The 26938-nt window shown below is 37.9% G+C and overlaps 1 protein-coding gene across 1 annotated transcript in view; it reads left to right on the top strand.

Annotated features, from left to right (window-relative positions):
* Positions 1-26938, top strand: part of LOC122797871 (nuclear GTPase SLIP-GC-like) — a 1420327-nt gene that overhangs the window by 184964 nt on the left and 1208425 nt on the right. The window contains exon 2 of the mRNA XM_044066393.1: positions 5955-6192. Coding sequence (XP_043922328.1) covers positions 5955-6192 — 238 coding nt within the window. The remainder of the gene's footprint in view (positions 1-5954; positions 6193-26938) is intronic.

Here is a 26938-nt window from a genome sequence, read left to right as displayed (position 1 = left end):
ATCTGCTTTAAATAATTTTGTTTCTTCAGTTGTACAAGTCATTACTCATTTTTGCAGTGTGTGTGTAAGCCTCAGTTGATACTTCTTCCAGGGCTATGCCCACTGGTAATGTTTTGAGGAGGTTTGCCTGGCTGCATTCTCAGAACTTCCCAGATAATGTTAAAAATGAGATTTTAAATTCCTGTTTGTATAAAGATTTAGTTTTGGGTCTGTCTGCTGCAGAGGTTATCAAAAAGGATGCTGAAATGGGTGGGTTGATTCAGGGAATCTCTAAAAATGTTCAGCCCTCCTTTTCCAATTTTTCAAAGGGATTCTATAACCCCCTTACAGTTTTGGGAAAAACAAAATAAACAGTCTCAACAAAATTCAGGTAAACAGATTGTCACTTTCCTACTTTGGATACTATAAAAGAGTCTTTTTGGGTTCAAGCAGCTTTATTTTATACAAACACATCACTATTTTATTTATTTATTTATTTAAGTTTGATGACTGGGGAAGTCCACTTGGCCAAGAAGACCCTGTTTTTAGTGGAGGCCCAGAGAGAAAAGCTCCACAATAACTGCAAGTTACATTTCACATGTTACAAAAGGACATAATTCTTACAGCCGATTAAACATTTAAAGATAAGCTCCATGGTATTTGCAGTTGGCTTGTCACAATGTTACAAAAATGAAAACACATAATTCATTACAGAAATGTCAACATTTACATAAAGTGAATATTTCTGTGATAAACTCAATTGTAGGTTTAACATTTCAAAATACATAGCTACTAGCCATTAGTAGGTTAGGAAAATATTATGTATGGAGAGGGCAATAGTATATTTGAGATTGGAGAGTATAGTACAATCGATATTAGAGAAAAAATTAGTTTTTAGTAGGGGAGGGATTGTTGTGGGTGGGATGAAGTAATAGTAGAGGTAGTTGGATGAGTCAGTAGAAGGTGGAATGAGGGGGGAGGGGTTTAAGTTGGAGCGTGGCAAGGGCATTCCCATTTGGAAGAAAGATGAGACAGTAGCTGAGATTTTAAATTTGTATGGTTAGGTAGGTTGTGTAGGTGTGTAGGGAGAGAGTTCCACTGTTTAGCTAAGGAGTTGGACAACAGTAGATGGTCAGGAGGTCATGCAGGTTTGTGGACCTGAAGGAGACTTTGGTTTTGGATCTGAGTGAGTGGTTGGGAATGTAAGGTTTTAAGGAAGTAGCAAGAGCTGGGCAGTTGGCAGGTTTAAAGATGTGCTTGTGGGCAATGGTGAGTTGTAGGTAACTGAGGAAGTTGGGTAGTTCAAGCCAGTTGAGGGTGAGGAGGGAGTGGCAGTGATGGGATGAGTTTTTTGAATTGGTTGCAAATTTGGAGATCTTGTGGTAGCAGGATTCAAGTTTGGACTGAAGGCCAAGATGGAGATTGGTGACAAGAGGGGTACCATACATAAGGGAGGGGAGTAGGAAGATGGATGCAATGGTCTGATGGGTGGAGGGGCTTAGGAAGCTGTTGTGCCTTAGACGAGACCTAACTTTTGGTGGGTTTTCCTGATTGCGGAGTGGATGTGGGTGTCAAATTTTAGTTCTTCATCAATAATGATGCCAAGAAGCTTGGTGTTGGGAACAATTTCAAGGAGGGTATTGTTTTGGCTCTGTATGGTGAATGTGGATTTGTCAATGGAGTTTTTGGTAGGGGAAAAAAAGTTTGTTTGGTTTTATTTGCATTTAGTGGCAGATGGTTAGACTGCATCCAGGTTTCTGATAAGGATGGGAAGATGATTGATAACTATGGGAAAAATGTCTACATTTGTTTGATCTTCAAAATTATGAATTGTCAGGCTCATATATTAAAGTTTGTTTTTACTAAATGTGAAAGTATGATGAATGTTTTATCTGCAAGTTCTTATTGTGATGAAACATCTGCTTTAAATAATATAGTTTCTTCAGTTGTACAAGTCATTACTCATTTTTGCAGAGTGTGTATAAGCCTCAGTTGATACTTCTTCTAGGGCTATGCCCACTGGTAATGTTTTGAGGAGGTTTGCCTGGCTGCATTCAATTTCTCAGAACTATTTTTACAGGTAGATGCTAAATACTGCCAGATTCCAGCATTTGCGGCTTCACCTGGGAACTAGGAGTCAGATTACAGAAAGTGCTGTCATTCTGCAAGCTATCCCAACAGTAATATTGTACATATTAATTTGAGAAGTCTCTTAGTGAGACAGATCATTCTATATTCTGTCTTGGACCTGACAACAGGAACCATTCCCCACACCTGCCTTGCTATATTAGTAAGCAAATTATTAGGGTATAGTAATTCCTTTAGATTCAGTCAGGAATATAGTGAAGCTTAGTTTAAGTATTATTCTTTATTTATTTGAGACTGTCCTGTAATGTTGTTTTAAATATTTCCTGCAATTTTGAACTCTGATGTCACTGTGAATATATATTTAGTATTGTCTTGTTGTTTTATTATTTATCAAATATATTTAAACCTTTCATTGTGGCTGATCTTTGTAGAGATATTTAAGTTTTGAGAGTACTTGTATATTTATTTGGTGACACTGTGTGAGCCACTCCTAACAGCTTTGCTCTTGGTCAAACTACCATTTGTATTAATATAAATATTAAACAGTAAGATTGGACACCCTTTGTTAAGGGCCTTAAAGTAGCTGATGAGTGACTGGTGGCAGTAGTAACTACCTTATAGTCTGGACAGAAGGGGGCATAGCTAGTAAACTTGTACCAGCCTTTTCTAGGTGTGTGTGTGTGTGTGTGTGTGTGTGTGTGTGTGTGTGTGTGTGTGTGTGTGTGTGTGTGTCCATGCGTGTGTGCATGGTGCGTGTGTGTGTGTGTGTGTGTGTGTGTGTGTGTGTGTGTGTGTGTGTGTAAATCAAACCTCAAAGAGTGTGTGTGTGTGTCAGCTACTTCTGCAGGGACACGAACCACTGGTTAGGTAGAGAGGGTGCTGGATGTCTTGGCTTGGTCGCTCAGCTGAGATCTCAACTCTATAGTTGTGCCAGTGGGGAGTCTTACTGGAGATCTGGAGGAAGAGGGAGAAACCAGCCTTGGACTGATTGATTTATCCAAGGCATTTGACATGGTATCCCACAAAAAACTTTTAACTTGTCTCTCTGACCTTAACTTAGATATCCCCACTCTGCTTTGGTTCAAAAGCTACCTAGGTAACCATCACCAGTCCGTCAAATGGATAAACTCCCTACCCCCCCCCACTCCCAGTCACCCTAGGCATACCCTAAGTTTCTATCCTCGGCCCACTGCTATTTAATATCTTCACCAACCAACTCCACCTAGCTACCACAAAAGCCAATATAGTCCAATACGCTGATAACACAAACCTCATATGCTCTGCACCCAATATCCAACTTCTTCAGCAAAAAGCCCAAATAACCTTCACTGAAATTGAGAACTGGCTCAATAGCTCACAACTTATAATTAACTGCCAAAAAAAACAACTCATGCTGTTCCACCCAACCAAACCCTCTAATCTCCCCTTTTCCATTTTCTCCACCAACAACACCCAAATCACCCCAGTCTCTGAAGCAAAACTCCTAGGAATTACCATCGACCAACAACTCAAATTTAACAAACACATATCCGTAACCATTTCTAAGGTCCACAAAAAACTAGGCTCCCTCTATAGATGCAAAAGGTACCTCACCTCAGAATCTCGTATTGCCATCGCTAGAACTCATCTTCTGTCCACACTGCTATATGCCTCTTCCTCACTAACAAACCTAAATAAAACTGACTTAAACAAACTCTCCACCTGCTACAAAAAAATTGTTAGATTCGCCACCATTACTAAGTCATGTTCTCACCATTGCCTTGCCCTACAAACCCTAAATTGGCTAGAATTCCTCAACCTTCTAAAATATCACCAACTCAACTTAGCCCATCAAATACTGTACTATCCTAAAAAACACCTGCCTTGAACAACCTCCTCAACTTCCATAATCCAAATAGACAACTATGCTCTAGCAACAAATCCTTAATTGAGACCATCTCTTGCAAAAACAACTCAGTGGAATCTCTTTTTGCTAATGAAATTGCCAAAACCTGGAACAACCATCTTCCTGACCTTAGACTTCTAAATTCTACATCCTCCTTTAAGACTCACCTAAAATCATATCTCTGCTCCAACCACCTATCCACCTGTAACACCTATCCAACTATCCAACTGTAACAAGCCACCATAAAACAACATACTACTACAGGGAAACCTTTTTACAACTCAAGTCCATCCTCTGCCAGGGTCACTGTTCAGACTGTACTGTACTCCTCTTAATTCTCACTGTAAATACTGTAAATATTTCTACAAGCAGTCACCTGTTTACCCATCCATCAGTGTAATACAGTGACTATGCTTATCCTGTATAAAAATGTTCCACCTTTTTATCCAACAATCGAATTGTCATTGCTACTATCTAAAATATCTTTATATTGTAACATCTATCTGCAAATTTATATCTATGCTCTGACCTATTGTAAGCCGTTTTGTAACTTGTTATACTATGTTAAAGTAATCTACAACTTCTTCTTTCATGTTATTGTAAATTGTATTCTCTCTTTTTAATTATGTTGGAGATTTTCTCCCCAGGACTCCATTGAAAACGGACATCTGCTGTTCAGTTCGACTATCCTGGTTAGCAAATGTGAAATAAATAAATCTCTGTGTGCTCTTAAGAGAAATTGCACTCGATGCAGAGAGCTGCATCTGGAAATACTGTGTCTGTACCTGTTTAACCTTTCAATGAATGTCCCCCACTGGTACCAGTGGTGAGGATTGAGGCTCCTTGATTAGTGGTCCAGTGGTGGGGCATCACAAACCCCAGTGATATGTTTATTCTATTGGCCTCAAAGTGGATCACCCCAATCTCATATTGATTTGAAAGTGCAGGACCTTTATACTGCTGCTTTTTTTTTGCAGTCTAGCCTTACAGCATTGAGCATCGCCATGCAAAATCTAATTACATATGTACTATTCTCTTGATATAAAAGATAAACAGATTTGTATATCTTATTGTTCACTTTGAACCTGCTAGTGCTAAATTCCTGATCTTCATCCTCCACTTATCCAGGACAGATGGCCATTTTCTGCTGAATTCCCTTCTTAGAGATGCTAGATAATCCCAAGTTACTTGTATGAGTGGGCTGACATTTTGTTTGCAATCTTGTGCTTTTAACGTCTCCCTCTTGAAATGTTGGCACTCAACATGCCAAGTGCCAGCACAGTGAAAAAAAAAACAAAGCTGTGGAAGAGTGAATCGCAAACATCATTCTCCTTTAAACGTATTTTTTGCAGGGGGAGCAAGACCCCCTCTCCTGCATCTCCCCCTCCTGAAACTTGTACACTAACTCTGAGACTGCCATACATTGCAGAAAAGGAAATATCCCAAGAAATAGCCATCTTGGACTTAGTATATGTAAGTCAGTTTTTTTTTTCAGCTATTCAGTCTTTATGGTTCAAATGGTTACTGCTTTTTACTGGTTACACTGTCCTTCTGTTAAATGATAAATAGAACTGAATGAATTTTAAAGTATACAGTTTGAATATCTTATCCATTAAATATTGAGTTTCAATAGCCTTTTCCTCAGCACAAGGCCTTCATTCAGTAGAGTGATCTGAGAACATTCTTTAGTTAAGTGACTTGTTCAGAGTTGCATTTCATTTGTTGGAGCCCTAAGTGATGAACCTATTATTTATGATTCATATTTTCTCACTTTATACAACAACATGCCTGTACTTAGTACCCACCAACCCATCCTGGTATTCTTCTCCTTTAGTATAGAAAGTTTTGCTGATTTTATTATTGTTTGTACATAGTTATGAATGGAATCAGTAATAAAATGTCCAAATATTTTAGATATATTTTAAGAAAATGGAAGTCATTTGACACATGATACCCAGCAGTGCAGAAGGACTAATTCTGTCATTTTTTTCTGCCTCATTAGTGATCAAAATACTGAGCTGTTAGAGCAGACAGACTCAAACTCAGACTCTCGGAAGACATACATTGCAGTTATTGGAGCCACTGGGGTAGGTAAAAGCTCCTTACTGAATGCTTTGCTAGATGAGGAGGACTTGCTGCCCTCATGTTCTATGAGGGTCTGCACTGCATCAGTCGTGGAAGTGTCCTACAATACAGAGAATCAGAAATATGAAGCTGATGTGGAATTTCTCACAGAGCAGGTAGGATAATATTTAGTATTTTTCAATTTAAGAAACCGAAACTTTGACGCTATTATTATAAGTTTCAGAACAGGACACAATATGTTTAAAGCAAGCAGTAATGCCCAACAGGGTGTGTAGTTTTGGGGAAATATTGCCCACTCAGGGGGGTTATTTCCCCAACAGCACACACCCTGGAGGGAATTATTGTGCCTAAAAAATAAATTATATGTTATAAGCTGTTTTGAATTTTTTTTGTTTGTTTTTGTTTAGTATTTTTATTGCTACAGACTTTTTAAAAATATTTTGAATGTAATTAATAGCTCCTCTGCTTAACATTTCAGATTTGCTGTAGCATATGTAATTGTTGGAGGAAGTGTTTTACATCTGCAATATAGGTTATGTAAGTATTTAATGTCTACACACGTACACACTCATATTCAGAAACACAGACATCTTCACAGTTCACACGCATATATATAGTAACGCATACAAACACACAGACAGATAACATGCATTTACATAGAAATAAGCACACATATGTATAGATACACATCCACATTCACACACATACATGCCCAACAGTTACAGCTACTTTGTTGAGTGAATACACCGTAGTTGTCTCATTGTGAACAAATAAATAAATAAAAAAAATCACAGAATGCCAGGGATTGCAAGTTTCCCTCCCTTCCTTTACTGTCCCTAATTTTGTAGCATAGTTCTGCTCTCTGTTTAATTTCTCCAGGTGTTTTGAGTTTCTAATACCATATTGGGAATTGACTCCATTCCTAAGTCAGGGTACAAGTAGAGTTTGCTCATAGAATAATTGATTTTCTGATAAATCACTGACGTTTAAAGTCAGTTAATAATGTCAGACATTATGTTTTCATGCTTCTTACTGTTTGACAAATGTGTGCTGATGGACTGCCTGTTGTAATCAGTGCTGTCTCTGACTGCTTGTTTATGCTTCCTTTCACTCTCTCTGTCTGTCACACACACTGAGGCACATATGTGTACATGTGTACACACACACTCACACTTGTCCTTTTCTTTACACTTTTAAATGTTTTACTCACTCAACAGCAAAATTGCATTTAATGAGTGTAAAAATGTCAGTCATTTTCTTACTACATTGCCATGAAGTGGGAGACTTACTGTTTTAGTAGGCATTACCTGTACAATAACACCCCACTGGAGAATGTTCATTCTCCAGTCAAGGTGAAATGTACACTTTGCCCATTTTCTAAGCTGTATTTACGAGTCATTGAGAACCTATATTCAAAATCGTTAACCCCAATCACAATTTCTTAACTATCGATGTATGTTAAGGACTTGTATACATCTATTCCACACTTAGAGGGCATAGAATGGGTGAGTCTTTTGCTTAAATCTAAGAAAGCTCCTTCACATGAAATTACTTTAGTGGAGTCTTTATTAGACATCATTCTCACTAACAATTACTTCTTATTCGATAAGGATTTTTATCTACAGAAATGAGGGGTTGCTATGTGGTCACCCTGTGGTGCCAGCTTTGCCAACTTGGTGATAGCATACTGGGAAAGAACTTTTGTGTTCAAAGCTGAGCACTTCAGGGTGAACCTCATTTACTACACCTGTTTCTTGGATGACATCTTCGTGTTATTTAATGGAGATGGCATTCAGGCCAAGCTTTTTATTTCATTTCTGAATTCTACAACTGATTTCCTTGTATTTACATCAACATTTCACACAGCCACGATTGACTATTTAGATGTGAAACTTTCAAAAGATAAAGTCAACAGGGGGTATGTATCACAGATTTTCAGAAAACCCACGTACTGTAACTCATTCCTACACTTTTCTAGCTGCCACCCGTTCCACCAGAAGCAGTCCATTATAAAAGGCCAATTGATAAGGGCAGCTAGAATGACCACACTTGAGCTTGATTTCCATCAAGAGTGTGATTTACTTAGGAAGATGTTTGAAAAGCGTAGGTATCCTAGTGACCTTATTGGAACTTTAGGCAGTGAAGTTTCTGATAAAAGAAGACTTGGAATTGTCTCTCCCATCCTTGGGCTAAACAGTTTAGAACAGGACAGTCTTGTTCCTCATATGGTAGATTGTCAAAACAGTGTACTTGTCCCAACACAAATTCCATCACAAACTTTAGCCCCTAACTTCAAAGGTGGATTTATTACTACCTTCAGTAATAGCAGTGGTCAAGTCAAACGTATTTTATGTAAAAACTGGCAGTTTATCTTAAGTGATATTTCACTATTCAGTAAACTAGGTCCAGTTCCAAATACTGTATTTCGTAGAGGCCACAACCTTAAAAACTTACTTGAATGTGGGGGGCAACAACTTAAAACACATAGGTATGCTGGAATGAATTTGTGTGAATCTTGTAGGATGTATAGATTCATGGAAGTGGGCAATACATTTTGTATAGGTGACAACAAGTATGAGATTAAATTTAAACTCAACTGTAATTCTAGACTAGTAGTCTACATAGCAAGATGTGTCTGCTGTCCTGCATTCTACGTGGGGAAGACTGAACGTAGACTGCAGGACAGGGTTTATGAACACACCTACGCTATTTCAATCAACAAAATTGACAACCCACTAGCAAGACATATAGCAAATAATGTGGGCCACAAATTTACCTTTAAAGCTATAGATCAAGTTCAAGCTAATTTGAGAGGTGGCCCACTGAATTTACTTTTAGAGGAACATGAGCTGGAAAGACAAATCCATTTGAATGCATTTGTTGTACCAGGCTTAAATGATGCTTGTAACATTGCCTGTCTTCTGAAACTAAGAAGTTTGAGACGGTAATTGGTATTTTGCTTGAATATAATTCTATTCATTTTAGCTCTACAATATTTTAGAGAGATATATCCGGTTGATTATTCCGTAATTTTGAAGTTTAGTCTAACTTTGTTATTCTTTGAGTTTAACAGTTTAATGCCTTCTGTATAACTATTTATAATAGTTTTGATGTACTTTTAATCTGACAAACTTGCAGCTTTTGTATTTAGGTTTTATGAATACATGTGTTTTTTTAGCAAATGTTTCTTTAAGAACTTGACTCACTGGAGGTGTGGTCATCACATGACATGTCTCAATTACTTATAAACTACTGTTTGAAACTGTGTATCTTTTCTGAAGAAGTTGCTACATTACAAGCAACGAAAAGCGCTTCAATAAATTGTTTTATTTTATATTTTTTGGATTCCTGATACTTCCTGTGGTGGGTCTTGGTGCTGCTGACTTGGTTTTTGTGTTTCAGTAGTTTGTTGGCTTCCTTTCCTTGGTTTATTTGTAACTGCTATATTTGTAGCAAACAGTTTGCTATAGTTTAAGAGATTTTTTTAAATAAACTATGGTGGATGAAGGATTGTTGGAGGTAGGGCACATAAATGAGACCTGAATGACTGAGGCAGGAGGGAGGGAGGGAAGAACATGTCACACATCAGGCCACCTGGTTGGTATGCCAGTGGAAAGAATGACTTTTTCTTTTCTTTTTTTTTTTTTTTTTTTTTTTTTGCTCTTCAATGAGGGCTTATTGGGGGTGATGTGAATCTAACTGTAAAAAAGCACTTCACTATATTAAGCTGGCTTAAAACAGTGAAGCGCTTTTTTTTTGCTCTTCACTGAGGAGAGGAGCACTGGTTTGTGATTGATGCAGATAGCTATGCATCTGCAGTTGAAGGAAGCCTTAGGACAAACTCTGGACACTTTGGAGGGATTACCTCTCTCAGACTTATTGGGAATGTTGGGAAATAACACAGAATATCAAGAGACTTTTACTGGGGATAGAGAAGTCTAGTCTGCCCTTCAAGCAGGCTGCCTCACCAGAACAAGCAGTTTAGAAAACTAGATGGATGGATACTGCTTTACAAATTGAAGGTAGATCTCTGTCACTGGAAGGTCATATTAAAAGATGTTTATCATTTTGATCACTGCTGCAGTAGCCTTAGCTATATGGGTTAGATCCTACAAAGGATATTACAGTAGGCCAGCTTCCAAAGCTTTAGGGTACCTTCCACTTGCCCAGTTATCTTGAGCTGAGTTGAGTAAAATAGGTTCATAGGTTCATAGGTTCATACTAGGCTATCTGCCCGAGGGCATTTACAAGCCTAGACCATAGTTTTGTGGCTTACGCCACCCCTTTAGTATGGGGAACTATACCCATTATTTTGCTGTGCCTCTGTCGAGCAGTGACACTGAGGTAATCCCTGGTTTATATCTGCGATCTCCCATCCATTGGTCAAGATTTCTCTTGAACAAGGCCAGCGAGGTGCTCTGCCTCACATATACCGGGATTTTATTCCACAGCATAGGGAGTCTTTGGGTGATGAATCTATCCCTCCAGCATGTCCTATTAATAGCCGTGTCGAGGTTTAAGTCTCCCGCCCTTGTGGCTCTGACAGATCTAGATTTTTGAGGTGAAGCATATTCATCAAATCTGGGTTTGACATGGCCTTGTATGTTAGGCAAAGGTCACCTCTGAGCAAGCGGTAAGCGACTGAATAGAGCTGGAGTTCTTTCAGTCGGGCAGCATAGGACAGATGTTTGAGACCCTTTATCCTTTTGGTGAGGAACTTTTGTGGCCTCTCCAGCTGCTGCAAGTGTCGGGTCAGATACATTCCGAATGGGGCATTGTACTCAATCATTGGTCTGATGAGTGATGAGTATAGGGAGACTATGACCTCCCTTGATCTAGATGAGAATCCCTTCATGATAAGGTGGGCAATGTAGAAGGTCTTCCTAACTACTTTAGCTACATGGGTGTCAAATGACAGACTACACCTGGGTCCCCAGGTCCCTGATAACTACTTCTGTGCTCAGTGGATTGCCACCTATTTGGTAGCTAGGGGTAACCTTGTTTTTCCCGAAGGGTATGACTATGCATTTTTTGGCATTTAACTTTAGGCCATGGCTCTGGCACCAGTTATCCGTTTCTGTGAGACCCTTCTGAAGGATATCTGTGTCAGATGTGTTTTCTACTATGGCGCCCAGTTTGCAGTCATCTGCAAACTTTGTCAGCCATAACCCTCCTGTGTTTGCTTGTACTTGGAAAAGTAGATGCCAAACAAGAGTGGGCCCAGGACTGAGCCCTGTGGTACACCACTTGTGACAGGCTTTGAGTCTGACATGGCGCCAGCAACTCTGACCCTGTGGGTTCTGTCAGTCAGCCAGTTTGCAACCCATCTTGTGATGTATGGGTTAACATTTAAGCTGATGAGTTTTTCAATGATACCCGAGTGGGGTATTGTATCGAAGGCCTTCGCCAGATCGAGGTAGGCTGTATGGACTGCCTTTCCCTCATCAATGGCTTTGGTGACTGTTTCAAAAAGTCAACCAAGTTTAGAAGGCATGATCTGCCTTTGACAAAGCCAAACTGGGATGGATCCAAAGTCTGCAAATTCCCTATGTCTTTATTTATGAGGTCCATTATGATCCTCTCCATGGCTTTGCAGATAAGGCTTGTCAAGCTAATGGGCGGTAATTTCCAGGGTCGGTGGAGGCACCGCCTTTGTGAAGTGGGACCACAGTTGCAGTGCGCCACTCCTGGGTACGTATCCAGAGGTAAGACTATGATTAAACAGCTGTCCTAGCTGTGGGTTTAATTCCTCGTTGAGTTCGTGGAGCACACAGCCGGGGACACCATCAGGTCCCATGGATGCTGTGTTTTTGCTTTGGAGAGAGCAGTTCTCACTTGGGCGTTGGAGATGTTTGGGGGCTGCAATCGCTTGGTATAGATATCTCTCCTTTTGGGGAGGGGAGAAGTTTGCACTGAACCTGTCAGCCAGTATGTTGGCAATGTCTGTAGGATCAGTAATCTTCACATCATTTTGAACTAGTTCTGAGCATATCTGGGAGTTTCCTCCCAGGTTTCTAACATAGCTAAAGAAGGCCTTATGATTGTCTTTTGAGTCTTTAGCTATTTTTCTCTCAAAATTTGCTTTGGATGATTTTATGTGGACTCTTAGTATTTGACTTATAGTGATCAAGGGTGTCTTACATTTTAAGAATTTTACTCTATCTTGTAGTAGCTTCCTCCTTTTGTTGTAGAGTTTGTTTATGGCTGGGGTCCACCAGACTGGACGCTTGCCTTTGGTACAAAGAGTCTTTGTTTTGCTTGGGATTGCCTTATCCATGCAGTCCTGCAGGTGCTGGTAGAAGGCATTTGTAAGTGATTCAGCGGCTTGAGTACTGTTTTCCGCCAGCTCGGGGCCCTTAAAGGAGACCACACTAGTCTTTAGAAGTGTGAAGTCGGCTTTCGAGAAGTTCTTTACTGTGGTCTTTTATTTCAGGTGGGGTGGGATGAGGACCTCCAGCGAGATTAGTTTGTGATCTGATCTCACCAGTGAGAGGTATACTTCGGTGTTGAGCATTGTGCTCCCATGTTCGTGATGATGAGATCAAGTATGTTTTCTCCTCTTGTGGGGATGGTGACTAGTTGTTCCATGGCATTTGAGTTTATGAATTCCAGGAACTTTTGGGCTAGGGTGTTTGGGCTTGAGTAGTGTTCCCAGTCTATATTAGGGTAATTGAAGTCACCTAGTATGATGGTGTTTGGTGATACATTTATCCCCTCTAGTGTTTTCAGGAAGGCCATGTGAGGTTCCTGAGTTTGTGAGGGTGGCCTGTAACATGCTACAATTTGCAGATTTAAGCATCAAGCCTGTCACTTGTTTGTCTATAATACATAAAACAAGAAGGCTTGGGGTTTTGTTTAGATGCTTTAATACATACAAACACATCAAGATGGATAGCACCATCTTTAAATATAAATGAACCAGTTAACAAACAGAGCTTACATGCATATATGCTTACATCTCAACAGCTAACTACAAAATGGCAGTCAGACTCGCACATGCTCAGTATTTATACACTTATGCAAATCCTTGGATAGCTTCTTAAAGGTACATACATGCACTCATTGATCTACATCCTCCCTCTTAAAAAGATTGCCCTTTATGCAAAACAATGTTAGAGGTAGGCATGCATTACTATGTACATCAGGAACAAAACACAATGTTCATGTCCAAGAAAACATTGCAGGGCTTGAACATTGTCTGCAGCTGGCCTCTTGAGAATGGCTGTTTGCTTTTAAGGATCTGATTCTAAGCCTGTACTTGTAAATAAATGACCAACATAAGGAACTTGTTGTAGCCTGAATTTGCATTTCTGTGCATTGAGCTTAATATTCACTTGACATGCCCTTTCTAGATCTTATGTTATGTTCTGCTTCATCACTACCTCCTACTAATATGTTGTCTACTATAACAGCACAAGGCTACCCAGAAAAAATTTGCTCCATTGCTCATTGAAAGACTTCATTTGCAGAATTTATCCCAAATGGCATTCTCAAGAAATCTGTACCTGCCAAACGGAGTACTGAAAGTAATGAGCAATAATGATTTCTTGTCAAGTTGAATTTGCCAAAATGAACTCTCTACATCTAAGACAGAATAAATACTGGCATTTGGCATCAAGGCTGCGACTTCTTTGACTGTCCACATTGGATGATGAGGTATTTTTAGTGCTTTGTTCAAATCTCGTGGATCAATACATATTGTAATGTCATCTTTTTCTTATGAGCTACCCCCATGGAGTTTCCACTGGACAAATTACACCTTGTCGCACCATTTTGTCTAGCTCGGCTTTGACTCTGTCCTGCATGGCTATTGGAACTTTATGTGCTGGCCTGATAACTGGACTGACCTCTGGGTCTAACATCATGGAGTACACAACTGGAAGTTTGCCTAGTTTGTCTTGGAAAAGATCAGCATAGGTCGAAAAAATGTGCTGGGCAAAATCAGAGTAGTGGTCTTTTAAGCTAACTTGATGGACTTCCTTATTTAATGAAAGCAGTCCCATTTTCAAACTGTCTCTGAGCCCTAATAATGAATGGACATGTCTCTTGACCACAAAAAATAATAAGTTGTAGCATCTTCCAGCAGAGTAACATGAAAGCATTACTAGGCCTTCGGTTTGAATTTCTTCACTTCCATAAGCAGCAAGCTTTGCACACCTTGACAAATCAAGCCTTTCTCCCTTACACACTCTAGCAAATGTTTCTGCAGACATAACATTGCACTTGGAACCTGTGTCAACTTTGAACTCTGGGTTTGCCATTTATCTGAACAGTACAAAATACTTCATTCTTGGCCCTTAAATCAACTGCTTTGACTGTTTCATAAAGCACTGACACACCATCAACATAAAGAGTAGGATTGTCGCAGTCTAACTGATCAACTCATTTTTTAAAATGTTCCCTTTTAATAAAATAATGTGGGCCTTTCGATTTACAAAATCTTTTGAAATGATTCCATATATTACATTTGTGGCATTATTGACCAAAAGCCAAACATTTCTCCCTTTTAGATTCATGACTTCCACCACAATTATGACAGTTGGCAATGACACTAGGTTGTGGCCCATGCTTTGAGTTCGCTGACTCACTCTTATTCTTCACTGAAACTGTGCGAAGTCTGTAATTTGCTAGAAAGTTCTGGAGTTTACCAGTAGGTGCTTCAGAGATTTAGAGCTGCCATGTGCTTAGGTCTGTTTCTCTTAACCACGTGCTGCATACTATCAACATGAACGTTAGCACTGTGTCTTCTAGATCAGCTCTTATTTGTAAGCATATTTGTGTGCTTCTCTGTAAGGTCGTATAACTGACAAATCTCAATGGCCTTATTCAAAGTAAAATCACTGTCACAAAGTAAAATCTTTCTCACACCATCATCTTTTATACCACACACAAGTTGGTCCTTTATCAACTCATCCCTCAAGTCACCAAATCTGCTTCATTTCTCAGGTCAGTTATATATGCTGAAAAAGTTTCACCAGGCTTTTGATCCCTTGTGTAAAATATGTGCCTTTTCATTTTAACATTTGCCTGGAGGTTGCACGTCTCTCTAAATTTACGTTTTAAGCATTCTGGGTCCTCCCTTGACTCATCCAGTACAACAACATGATGGTTTTACCCCTCTCCAATATGGGTAGCAGGTGCATACACAAATGAGCATTCCCTTTCTATGCCTTCTGACCCAGCTAAATTAAGCAGAATAAATGCCTTTGTACAATCATCTTTATCAGAAAATACAGCCTGTATGAAAATGTCGTACTATTGCTCAAACACTCTCCAGTTCTCAGCAATAGTACTGTCAAACGCAAGTGCACTGGACTTTCAAAATCTTTCTGAAAATATGGCCCATGTAATTATGTATGAACAAACAGTGCTGTGAGCTTGTAACAACATTTAAATGCACAATAAACTCTTTGAAATACTTTACTTTGTGAAATATGCCTTGCAATGGCTGTACTTTGTGAAATATACCCTGTAATAGCTGTACTTTGTAAAATAGCTTTACTGAATGTAAACACTTTATATACTTCTGAAAACTCGGATATCTTTGCTTAATATGAAAATACACATTTTTTGTGAAAATGTAGTTGTTTGCCCTTGTTTTATTCATTTTATGCAATTCGGATTTTATTTCAAACATTTTCCATAGTAATTTGAATATTTTTATCAATATTATGCATATCTGTTTCTGTGAAAATTATTTAGAACATTCTGTATGCCCCTTTTGATAATATGTGAGTAAGAAATAGTACTGAGCAAGATTTAATATTGAAATTCATTTCTGACCTGTTTTGCAAAGTTTTACCCCTTTTAGGATGATCCACTTGTTTATATTCCACCTGCATCTGGATAAGTGCCTTAAATCTTTTTCACCAAGCCATTTCAAACTTCATGTCCCTTTGGTATGACAGTTCTGACTTCAGGTCCTTTTAGATATGCTGCTTCTGGTACCATGTCCTTTTAGATATCCCACTTCTGATACCATGTCGTTAGTTCATCTTTAATACATAAAACAAGAAGGCTTGAGGTTTCTTTTAGATGCTTTAATACATACAAACACATCAGGATTGATAGCAGCAACTTGAAATACTAACAAACTAGTTAACAAACTGAGCTTACATACATACATGCTTACATCTCAACAGCTAACTACAAAATGGCAGTCAGGCTCACATGTGCTTAGTATTTATACAGTTGTGCAAGCCTTTGAATAGCTTCTTAAAGGTTTATACACACTCATTGATCTACAAAGCCCTACAGAGCTTTCTTGCCACTGAAGAGTATGCTCCTCTTAGACTTTTGAGGATCAGTGGCTGCCTTGTGCTGTTCCTTTGCTGGGCAGATAAGTTCACTTTGGTGAAAAAAACTTTCACTTTATAGAAATTGTTATTTTATTGAACTTTCCTGTTTAGAAAAATTATTTCTAAGTTAGGAGAATATGTTTTAATGGACTGTCACGAAACTTAACAGCATTTTTTTCAAGGGGGCATTCTCTTTTCCTGTCAGATTAAAAGTTATTTATAGTAATTGAAAACCATTTTTAGTGGAAAAAATGTTTATTTTCCATTTTGTGGGAAGGCAAAGCTTTTAAAATGCTTTTTACTGTGCTTTTTGTTGTGAAAAAAAGTGTTTTTTTAAGACTTTAGATTTTTACTGGCTTTTGTTGCTTTTCAACAGTCACTTCTCATAGCAAACTATTAGGGCTGATAATCCAAGTACCATAAATGCCTGCACTCCAAATTATACTTATGTACTCCAACATACTTATGTTTTAATTTCATTCAATGCTTTGTTGCACCACCTTGCTCAAATGTTATTATTTTGTCTTCTGTATTACTGTGTTTTAGTAGTTTTTGAAAATTGTATTGTGCTTGTTAACTTTGTTGATATTAACTTTTTAATAATTGTATATGGAGCTTTTCTCCCCGGGCCTCCATTGAAAATGGGCTCATTTTGGCCCAGTGGGCTTTCCTGGTTAACAAACTGCAAATAAAATAAATAAACTACAATAAATAAATTATCTTACATTCGACCTGCATATACAAAATTGCATAAGAAAAACACATTAAAAAAATAGGGAGGCTTTACAGAGCCAAAAACCATCTCACTGATGCAACTAAAACTATACTTGCCAGTTCTTAACTCCTCCCTCCTATTTTTTATAGCACTCCTATCCTTACTAACTGCCAGGCTTCACACAAATTAAAACATGAATAAAGCTAAAACAGAGTTGCTAAATTTGCAGCACATACCCCTTTCAGAGCTCACCACTGTATAGCATAGAAAAGCCTACATTGGTTAGAACTGCCACATCAACTAACATATACGCAACTTCTTACAACCTATAAAATTATCCAGCATCCTTCTGCCTGTCCAGCACTAGAAAACATTCTTTACAACTATTTTCCTAGTCTGTCATTGCAATCCACTGACCAAAAAATTGCAAGGTTGCTAAGGCTTGGAACTCCTTATCTGTATCCATTAGGTCTATACCCTCCTTTCCATCTTTCAACATCTTTCAAAACCCTTCTGAAAGACTTCCTAGCTACAGTCTAGCTCTGTTCTTGTTCAAACCCAGGATAAACTGTATCCCTAACTGTGAACAAGTAACTTTGTATTCCTTATACCTCCTTACTCTTCCTTTTTCAATTACTTCCTTACTGCTATCTAAATTATCTTCCCTGACTTTCTCTCTAAATATACCATAAGCCTGTTCTTCCCTCAATTCATATTACAATTCCAGTTTGTATTAGACTAACTTACCTTTAATTTTTCTACAGATTGTTTAATTTTTTTTAATATTAAATTATTTTCATATACCTTGTATCGATTCTAAGCTAATATTATTTTTTATATTATGTCTAATTTGTTATAATTATTTAAACTGTAGATGTTTTTGTTTTATTTTTGAAGATTGTATAATTATTGTTCTTAAAATGTTTTGTAATAACTTGGAGCTTTTCTTTCTGGGCCTCCTCTGAAAATTGGGCTTCTACCCAGTCACATCTTCCCAGTAATCAAATATTAATAAATAAATAAATAAACAGTGCTTTTTACTTCTTTTAGAAATAGCCAAGAGCAATTACCACAAGTTTCTTCACAGACTGGATCTACTCACACAAGAACAAGAGTAATTGAATCAGCCAGACCCCAGTCAGCTTCAGTTGACTGCCTGGAAGATAGAGTTTTAATTCCCTTTAGGCACCTGTTTACTTAGGACATTTTAGCAGGTGCTAATGGAGGCAAAAAAGCCTATTACTAGAAAATCATATATTAGTAATTGGAAATGGTCTTCTAGTTGGTACTAGCAACATAACCATCACCCATTCAGGGCTAGTTGTTCTCTGATTTTGCAACATTTGTATGAGTTACTCTCCTATGTCCTTTCTTATTCATCCATCAAGGTTCATTTATCGGACATTTTGGAATGTCTGCCCATGGATCTTCCTCTTTCAGTGTATTCACATGTCAAAATGTTTTGACAGGGGCTTTGCATAACAGACCTCCAAGAAAATTGGTGGCTCTTCCTTTGGATCTTAATTTTGTTTTAGAGAAACTAATACGTGCTCCATTTGAAACAGCTGACCTGCCTGACATGCGGTTCTTAACATGGAAAACAGTTTTACTGATTGCTGTGACATCTGTCAGAAGGTCATCTAAGTTGAAAGCTCTTATGGTAAGTCAACCCTATCTTACTTTCCACAGAGACAGAACGTCTTTGAAAACTAATCTTTCTTTTATTCCTAAAATGGTATCTGAGTTTATATAAAGTTAAACTTCCCATTTTCTTTCCTGAAACTAAAAATAAAGAGAGATACTTCATACCTTGGATTTCCACAGACAACTCAGGTACTATCTTGACAGAACTAAATCTTCCCGATCTTTGGATCAATTGTCCATTTCTTGTGAGGATAAGAAGGGACAACCTGTGCCAAAACAAACTATTTCCAAATGGTTGTCTTAGGCTATTACCTTTTGTTATATTCACAACAGAAATATTCCAGGCAGGATCATGGCCTACTGTATCAAGGCCTTGAGTTTTTGGAAAATAATAGATTCTAGACATATTCTAGAAGCAGCAATTTGGTCTTCTGTACATACTTTTACAAGGCATTGTATGATTGATTCTTTTTATTGTATTAGATCAGGCTTTGCTAGGACCATTCTGCAAGAGCTCCTGGACTCTTCTCCTTCCACCTCCCAAATATAGTAAGTTCTGGTTATCTACACATATATAACCTACTGGAATAATGATCAATATAATGAATAGAGTACAGCTGTGTAAGTAAACTTACCATAACATTAGACATGCATATGATAACTGCTGTAGTAGCTGTTCCTTCCATTACCACTTGTTTTTGGTGTATTGTTTATGCCAATGTGTGAGCATTTATTTTTTGTTATTCTTAGCATTGTCATTTCAGGGCTCAGCCTCTCTCTCTCTGTTGGCATGAAACCTCTGAATGGCCTGGGTCCAAACCTGTCTTTTTAGTCAGTTCAGCTTGAGTTGAGTGATGGTTTGGGCACATGGAAGGTGCCCTGAAGGTTTGGACGCTCAGCTGTTGTTATATCCTATACAGGATATAGCCATACTGCTAAGGATACTGCAGCAGTGATCAGCTGAACATCTGCTGTTATGATAAGTTTACTTACAGAACTATACTTTCAGATTCTTGGGTACGAAAAGTGGTGCAGGAGGGTTACAGTTGGCACTGGCTATTAAAACCTCCTTTCAGGGGAATTCTTCAATGCCCTCTAAACCAAACAGAATATTTTCCTCAGGTTCTACAGTCTTTACACACCCTGGAGTCATAGTACCAGTGCCCATAAGTTAAAGGGGAAAAGGCTTCTTCTCCAGCATTTTTCTGGTACTAGAGAAAATGGTCTCTTGGAAATCAGTACTAGAACCTTCATTTCTAAATGTAAAAGTACTTGAATTCAAAATGTTGACCTTTTAGAACCTGCTACCCCTCATTCCTACCATGACTTACTTGGTAACACTAGATGTAAAAGATGCTTAATATGACATCCCCATATCCATATGCTTCAGGAAAATTTTATAAGATTCTGTGTTTGTGGAGCACACTATCAGTTTTCTGCATTACCCTTTATCTGCAGTACCAATGGTATTCACAAAATGCCTTATTCTAGTCATAGCTTATAACAGACTGAATGACATTTACATTTTTCCTTATTTAGCTGACTTGCTTATCTTTACAGAGTCTTTATCGAGATGTAGAGTCATTAACTAGAGTTAAGACTCTTGACCATTCTGGGCATCCAGATAAATTCTGCAAAATCCTTCAAGACTTGATTCATAAGATTTCTGTTATTGATCTGCCTTATAGATACTTGTCTTTAAAAGGCCTTTTTGATACAAGAGAAGGTGAATTTTATGAGGAATTTATCAAACTGTCTCACACTTGGTTTCTTTATCTCCTTGGAGACAATCTGATAAAAAGAAATTGGTTACAGTCTGGTGGAGAGTGACTGAATGGGAAAAAAAGGAAAAGATATGTTAGTTAGGAGATAATGTTCACTGAAAGCACTCAAGGGTTTTCCCAGCTGGAAGAGCTATAAAAACAAGACTAAACCAGTTAGTGCTTAGTAGAAGCACAGGCTGCACCATGAGTCTTAGCATAAATCATCTTTTTTTTAGGTTACCTCAAGTCCTTGAGTGTGGCTGTCAGTTTGGAACATTTGTTCCTGTTGGGAGGGTAACACTTCAATATTTGAGGATTTACATCGTTTTATGTGTTAGTATTAAGTTAACAGTTTTTTAGGGGATTTTGCATATGGTTTTTTTTTGTTTGTTTGTTTTTTTGAGGGATTTCAATAAAACCAAATGTTTTATAAGATGTGACACAGGCTCAGATTGATGTGTCAAGAAACAGCTGTATAAAAGTTCAACCTGCCAAACAGTATATGCATGTAATACAAAGGGTGGAACTGGACCTTTAACAAAAAGGGTGTTATACATAAACAGTGGGAATAATAACTTTTTATTACAATAATGCTTTCTGTTATGTCTTTAAATGTCAATGGTTTCATTGATAAATAGAAAAAAAGAAAGAGCAGTGAAGTATGTTAAAAATGTAGAATGCAATTAATTATGTTACAGGAGACACACTTGAAATGAAACGAACATGTGAATTGATAAAGAAAGGTTTTCAGAATGGTTACTCAGCAGAATACCTGGGGCAAAGGAAAAGAGGAGTACTTATATCAATTGTAAGAGGAGCTCAGACAGTGACAGAAGAGTATGTAATGCTAAGGGGCAATTGGCAAGGGAGGAGGATTACACTGGCGTGTATTTATATTCTACCTAAAACTGCTATAATGGACCTTAAGAAGATTCTGGGAGAAATAAACAGTTTTCAGCAAGGAATATTATTTCATAGTTGGGGACTGGAATTTGATTTGCATCAGTGAAGATGTGTCTGGTGGGGGGGGGGGTGCCCAGAAGGGAAAGTACAATATAGGAGTGTAGATTTTTGAAACAATTTATGAAAAGACTTGGCATGGAAGATATGACTTCAGTTAATAGGAGTTTGGAGTGAATTTGCTTATTATTCCCCAAGATACAAAAACTGGACTTAGATAGACAGAATTTACATTTCATAGGAACATGTGCATTTAACTGAAGTTCTTGATATGCACCCAATAGCTATTTCAGATCATGCACCAGTAATAACTAAAATAAAAACACAGGGCAATGAAATAAAAATATCACACTGGAGAGCTTTCCCACCTATTGGTTGAAAAGATAGGAATTTAAGGAATGGGTAGTAGTGGAGATTCCTCAGGAGCTATCAGACAGGATATACATTCCTTCTGAAAATATAGCTAGGGAGTGGGATAAAATTAAGCTGGAGTTTAAAAATAGGATGGGAATAAAAGAAAGGGAGATATGGTTAAGAATAACACAATTTATCTAGAGGAATTGCAAATGTTAAAGTATTGCAGAATAGGGGCAATCTCACAGAACAAGAAGAGAATCAACTGCAGAGTGCTAAGCAGAAAATAAGGGATTACCGCGATAATATGCACGAGTTTAAAAAGATTGCTGTCAAGCAACTGTTTTTTGATAATAACACTAGAGCACAAAAACTTTTAGCACAGCCTAGGCAACAGAAAGTAGAAAGGGCTGTCACCAGTCTTAGGGAGCCTATAACAAAGATGGTAACAAAAGATCCTGTAGAGGAATTAGAAGTATTTCAGAAATTCTGTGAGAGTATGTGTAAAGTAGAGAAATATGGAGATCAAGAAAAGATACAAATGGAAATGTTTATGGAAGAATTAAATATGCCAAGGTTAGAGACAGATGAAACTCATTTACTAACGTTTCGGTTTTAGGATATGAGGAGAAAGAAATTGTGATGTATAACCAATCTACAGGAAAGTCCCCAGGAATAGATGGTATTCCTGTGGAAGTTTGGAAGCTTGAAGGGAACAACTGATAAAGATCTGGAAGGTTTTGTTTAACAGTATTTTAAAAGGAAGAGAAGTACCAATATCCTGGAAGAAAGCAGTGGTAGCTTTAATACCTAAAGAGGGTACAGATCCATCTTCATACAGGGCCATTTCAATACTAAACCATGATTATAGAGTGTTCACATCTACAATGGCTAAAATAATGGCAAAGCAGTGCCAAACTTGATAGATATGGATCAGTGCAGTTTTGTGGAGGGGAGGCAAATATTTGACAACATTAACAGAACATTGATGTTTCGGAGGGAAGCAAATGTAAGAAAATACCTTTGTTGTTGGTGGGTCTTGCTGCAGAGAAAGCATTTGACAGAGTAAGCTGGGACTTTATGAGCAGGGCAATGGAAGCATTTGCATTTCCTGAAAAAAATTATAGGGTTGATTAGGATATATGAGGGATTGGGGGGGGGGTGAAAATTAAAGTGGGTTGGGTCCTCTGTGATAATTTCTGCTTGAGAAGAAGAACCAGGCAGGGGTGTCCTCTTTCCTCTTTGTTATTTGCATTATATTTAGAAGCAATGGTAAAAAAAGGTAAGGGACTCAGAAATAAGGATATAATTGGAATGGTAGTCAAGAAAAGCTGACTGTTTGCATATGATATTATTTTATACCTGACAAAACCAGAAAGCAACAATACAGAGTTGTGGAACATTTTGAGGCAGTTTCATGTATTTTCCAGATACAAAATTAATGAAGCAAAAACAAAGGGAATACCAGTAAATTATGCACCCCCATACGAATCAGTTCATCAATAGCCGTATTTATGGGGACATGATAAAATGAAGTATTTAGCAGTATGGATTAAGAACTATTCTGGTGTGGCAGCTAAGGATATTTGGGAAGAGACTAAAAAGATAATACAAAAACTGAGAAAATGGAAGCGTTGCTATATGGATATGGATAGTTAAATACAAGCAGTTAAAATCGTTTTAGTCCCTTTAGTCCTATACACAGGTCAGGCCTATTTTATCAACCAGAGGAGAAGTTGTGGAAAGCAATTAGGAGCTGAAGGACTTTATCTGGGAGGGGAAGAAGGCAAGAGTCAAGTGGGATAAGTTGATTCTTCCAGTAGGACACGGCGGATTGGGATTACCTGATTTGAAGGGATATTGCAGAGCTACACAGTTAAGGTTCCTGTACATAGCACAAGCAGAAACCTATAATTCAAAGTGGAAAGGGATGATGATGAAACGGGGAAGCTCAAGAAAGAAGGAGAACCTGTGATTTTTGATGCAGGCCTTTAAGGAGAATAACAATTATCATACAGAATATTATATCCATAAAATAGCAGAAACTATTCTAAGAACTTAGCAAACATGGGAAGGGAGAAAGGAGATTCTGACGATAGGGATGACTGCAATTAGGGATATAGAAAATTGGCAAGAGGGGGCTGAAATTTATTGGAGAAAACTGACAAAGGAACCAAGGTACTGGGAACAAATAACTAGAGAGGGTAAGATAATAGAATGGGAAGACACCAAATATATATTTGGACTGCATGTTACAGATTGGCTTCCCTATCAAGGACTGATATCAGAGTATGGAAAAGAGAAAGAAATAGAGGGATCCTAAACAAAATACTAGCACTGGTAGAGTTTTTAGTAGACTCTAGAACAGACGCTGCCATTAAAAAAGGAATAATTAGTACAGCATATAAGATATTACATGATAACTGTAAGAATCAATCACAGGAGGTTAGAAAGGAATGGGAAGGGAGACTAGATAAGCCATTCACAAAGAAACAATGGGTGGGTATATGTATGTCTCCCAAATATGCAACAAAATCAAGAAGCTCTAGGATTTTTGCTTGGAAATGTTTACATAGATATTTTTATACTTCAAGTAGACTCCAAAGATTTTTTTCCTTAGGTAGACAGCAAATGTTGGAGGTGTAATGGGGAAGAAAGAGATAATTGGGTACATGCTTTCTGGGTGTGCAGTGAGTTGGTGGACCTTAAGCATTCCCTGTGGGATGCACTGTCAGAGATGCTGGCTGGGAAAATTGGTGTGACAAGGGAGATGATTTTTCTGAGCTATGATACAGAATTAGAATTGCCTAGACATGGTAAGGCCTTGCTGTGTCTAATTATGGTGGCTGCCAAAAATTAATTACTAGAAAATGGAAATCAGAATCTAACCAACTATAGAAGAAGTAGTGAATATAGTAACATAAGTCAAACAACTGGAATTGAGATCTTTAGAAAAGGATAGGAGCAAACTACACAGGAAAAAAATAGGAATTGTAGGAACAATACATACAGGGGAGGAATGAGGTTTAAATGAAGGCAGGACTTAAATGAGTTATGTAATGTTTGACTGAATATGATTGAGTAGACTATAAGTGATGTACAATGGTTGCAACTTGGAGTGTGTCAATATGGTTTGTGAATAATTGCTTGCAACTAGGATTCTGTTGATGTGGTTTGTTTTCATTTATATAAAAGTATGACTGCCTATGTTATAAGTGATGCTTTAATAAAGATGTTTCTTGTTTAAATAAGGGCAGGAATTGAATAATTTATGTAATGTTGCTTAGGTTATATGATTATATGATATATAGCAATATATGCAAAGTATAATGTTTATAAATATGAACTTAATACAGTTTGATTCATTTTATATAAATGTAAATTTGCCTATGTCACAAGTGATAATTCAATAAAGGTGTTTAAAAACAGTCTCATACTTCTGCTATCTTAGGTTTCATGACTTATATGATTTTTATGATTCCTCTAACAGTGTTACACATAAGCATGATATACTGGTTTAAAAAAACACACAAGCCCAACATTTGCATTCTTTGCAATATCAAATTCCAGTTTTGAGCTTTATAAATGGGGAATTGCATTAGTAGAGACAACAAATTCAACTGAACCCCATGTCTTCCCTTCTCTCCTCAGTCACCAAACCAATCTTTCACCACAGACACATCAGATTTTGCATGGGGAGCAGTTTTCATATGGACAAAGGTGTAAGGCCTGTAGAAATTTTCAGACAGACCAAAGCTCATCAGTATAAAGCCCATGTTGGCTGTGATCCATGCCATAAAGTCTCTCCATTACCTGTGGTCCCCAGGACTACTTTAACTGATTACAGACAATACTGCAGTTAAGCGATACATAAACATAGAGGAAGGTACAATGTTGTACCCCGTATGAAGGCTGGTTGTGATGGCTTGGGGGCTAGCTCTTCAGCATTCCTTAACCACCCAAGCATATTACATTAATACAGAGTAAAATGTAACGACAGACAAGCTAAGGAGGATCAGGACAGACCCTCTCAAATGGAAATTGAATGCAAGGGTCTTCCAGGAATTGATCCATTTGTGGGAAACACCTCAAATAGATCTGTCTGCATCCTTTAAAAACAGACAGCTAAACAAACTTTGCTCCAGGGCTCCTTGTAAGCAGGTTTGGAAAACAGATGCATTTTTATTCCCTTGGAAAGTAATGTTCCTTTATGCATATCCACCCTTTCCACTGATATCCAGGGCAATTCTGAAGATTCAGCATAATCATTGTGATGACCCCATTTTGGCCCAGGCAGCATTGGATCCAATATTGTCTATTCTGTCCATCTCAACCTGTGAGATTACTAGATCTGATACCATCATGCTAACACCTTCAGAATCTTTAAGTTTTCCTTGAGTTCTGCCCCTTCTTCCCATAATTCCCAGTTTCTCCTCAGATCTCATTTGCTGGCATTGACTTCAGAGCATGGTCCAAAGCTCCATCAAGAAGTATCCTTTTTTAATATTTTTCTGTTGTGATTGTTTATCTCCTCTACCTTTTTTAATAGTTTCTGTGTGCAATAATAGGTTTGGCTTAGTTTTAGCATGTTAGGTTAGGACTGTAGTATACATAGATAAGTAGTGTTTAGGTGTGTTCTGTCTTTCCAAAAAAAAAAAAAAAAAAAAATGCTTTCCTCCTTTTTCCTCTTGCTAGTGTGATTTAGTAGTAATTGTTGTTAGTGTATTAGACATAGACTAATAATTGTCATAATAGCTATTATATTTGTTATAGTTATTATAGTTATCATTACTCTAATATTATTGTTGGTATAGTGTGCAGTGTGCTATTTATTCTCTTTAAACAATGAGAATGAATAAAGCTTTGGGGTACAAAAGGGTGGTGCCTGTGGACATAAACTGCCCCACACGACGGCTATGACAACTGCTTGTACTGTTTGAGTGTGACATACTTCACTATTTTTATGGTCCTGGAGATGGAGTCCTCCAAATCACCCATCCTTAGTATTCCCAGTCCTTCCTTTTCAAGGAGCCTGTCACCTCTTTGAACAAGCTTCATTCCCCCTTTTGCTCAATTATTCTGGCAGAATTTTCTCCAGGACCCACTTGGGTTCAAGCTTCACCTTTCCAGATCGGAACCTCAAATCCAAAAACTAAAAGATTATCCA

Source organism: Protopterus annectens, chromosome 3.part1 (assembly GCF_019279795.1).
Source record: "Protopterus annectens isolate FY-2018-M chromosome 3.part1, PAN1.0, whole genome shotgun sequence".
Taxonomy (NCBI): Eukaryota; Metazoa; Chordata; order Ceratodontiformes; family Protopteridae; genus Protopterus; species Protopterus annectens.
This window is presented reverse-complemented; position numbering and strand designations above follow the sequence as displayed.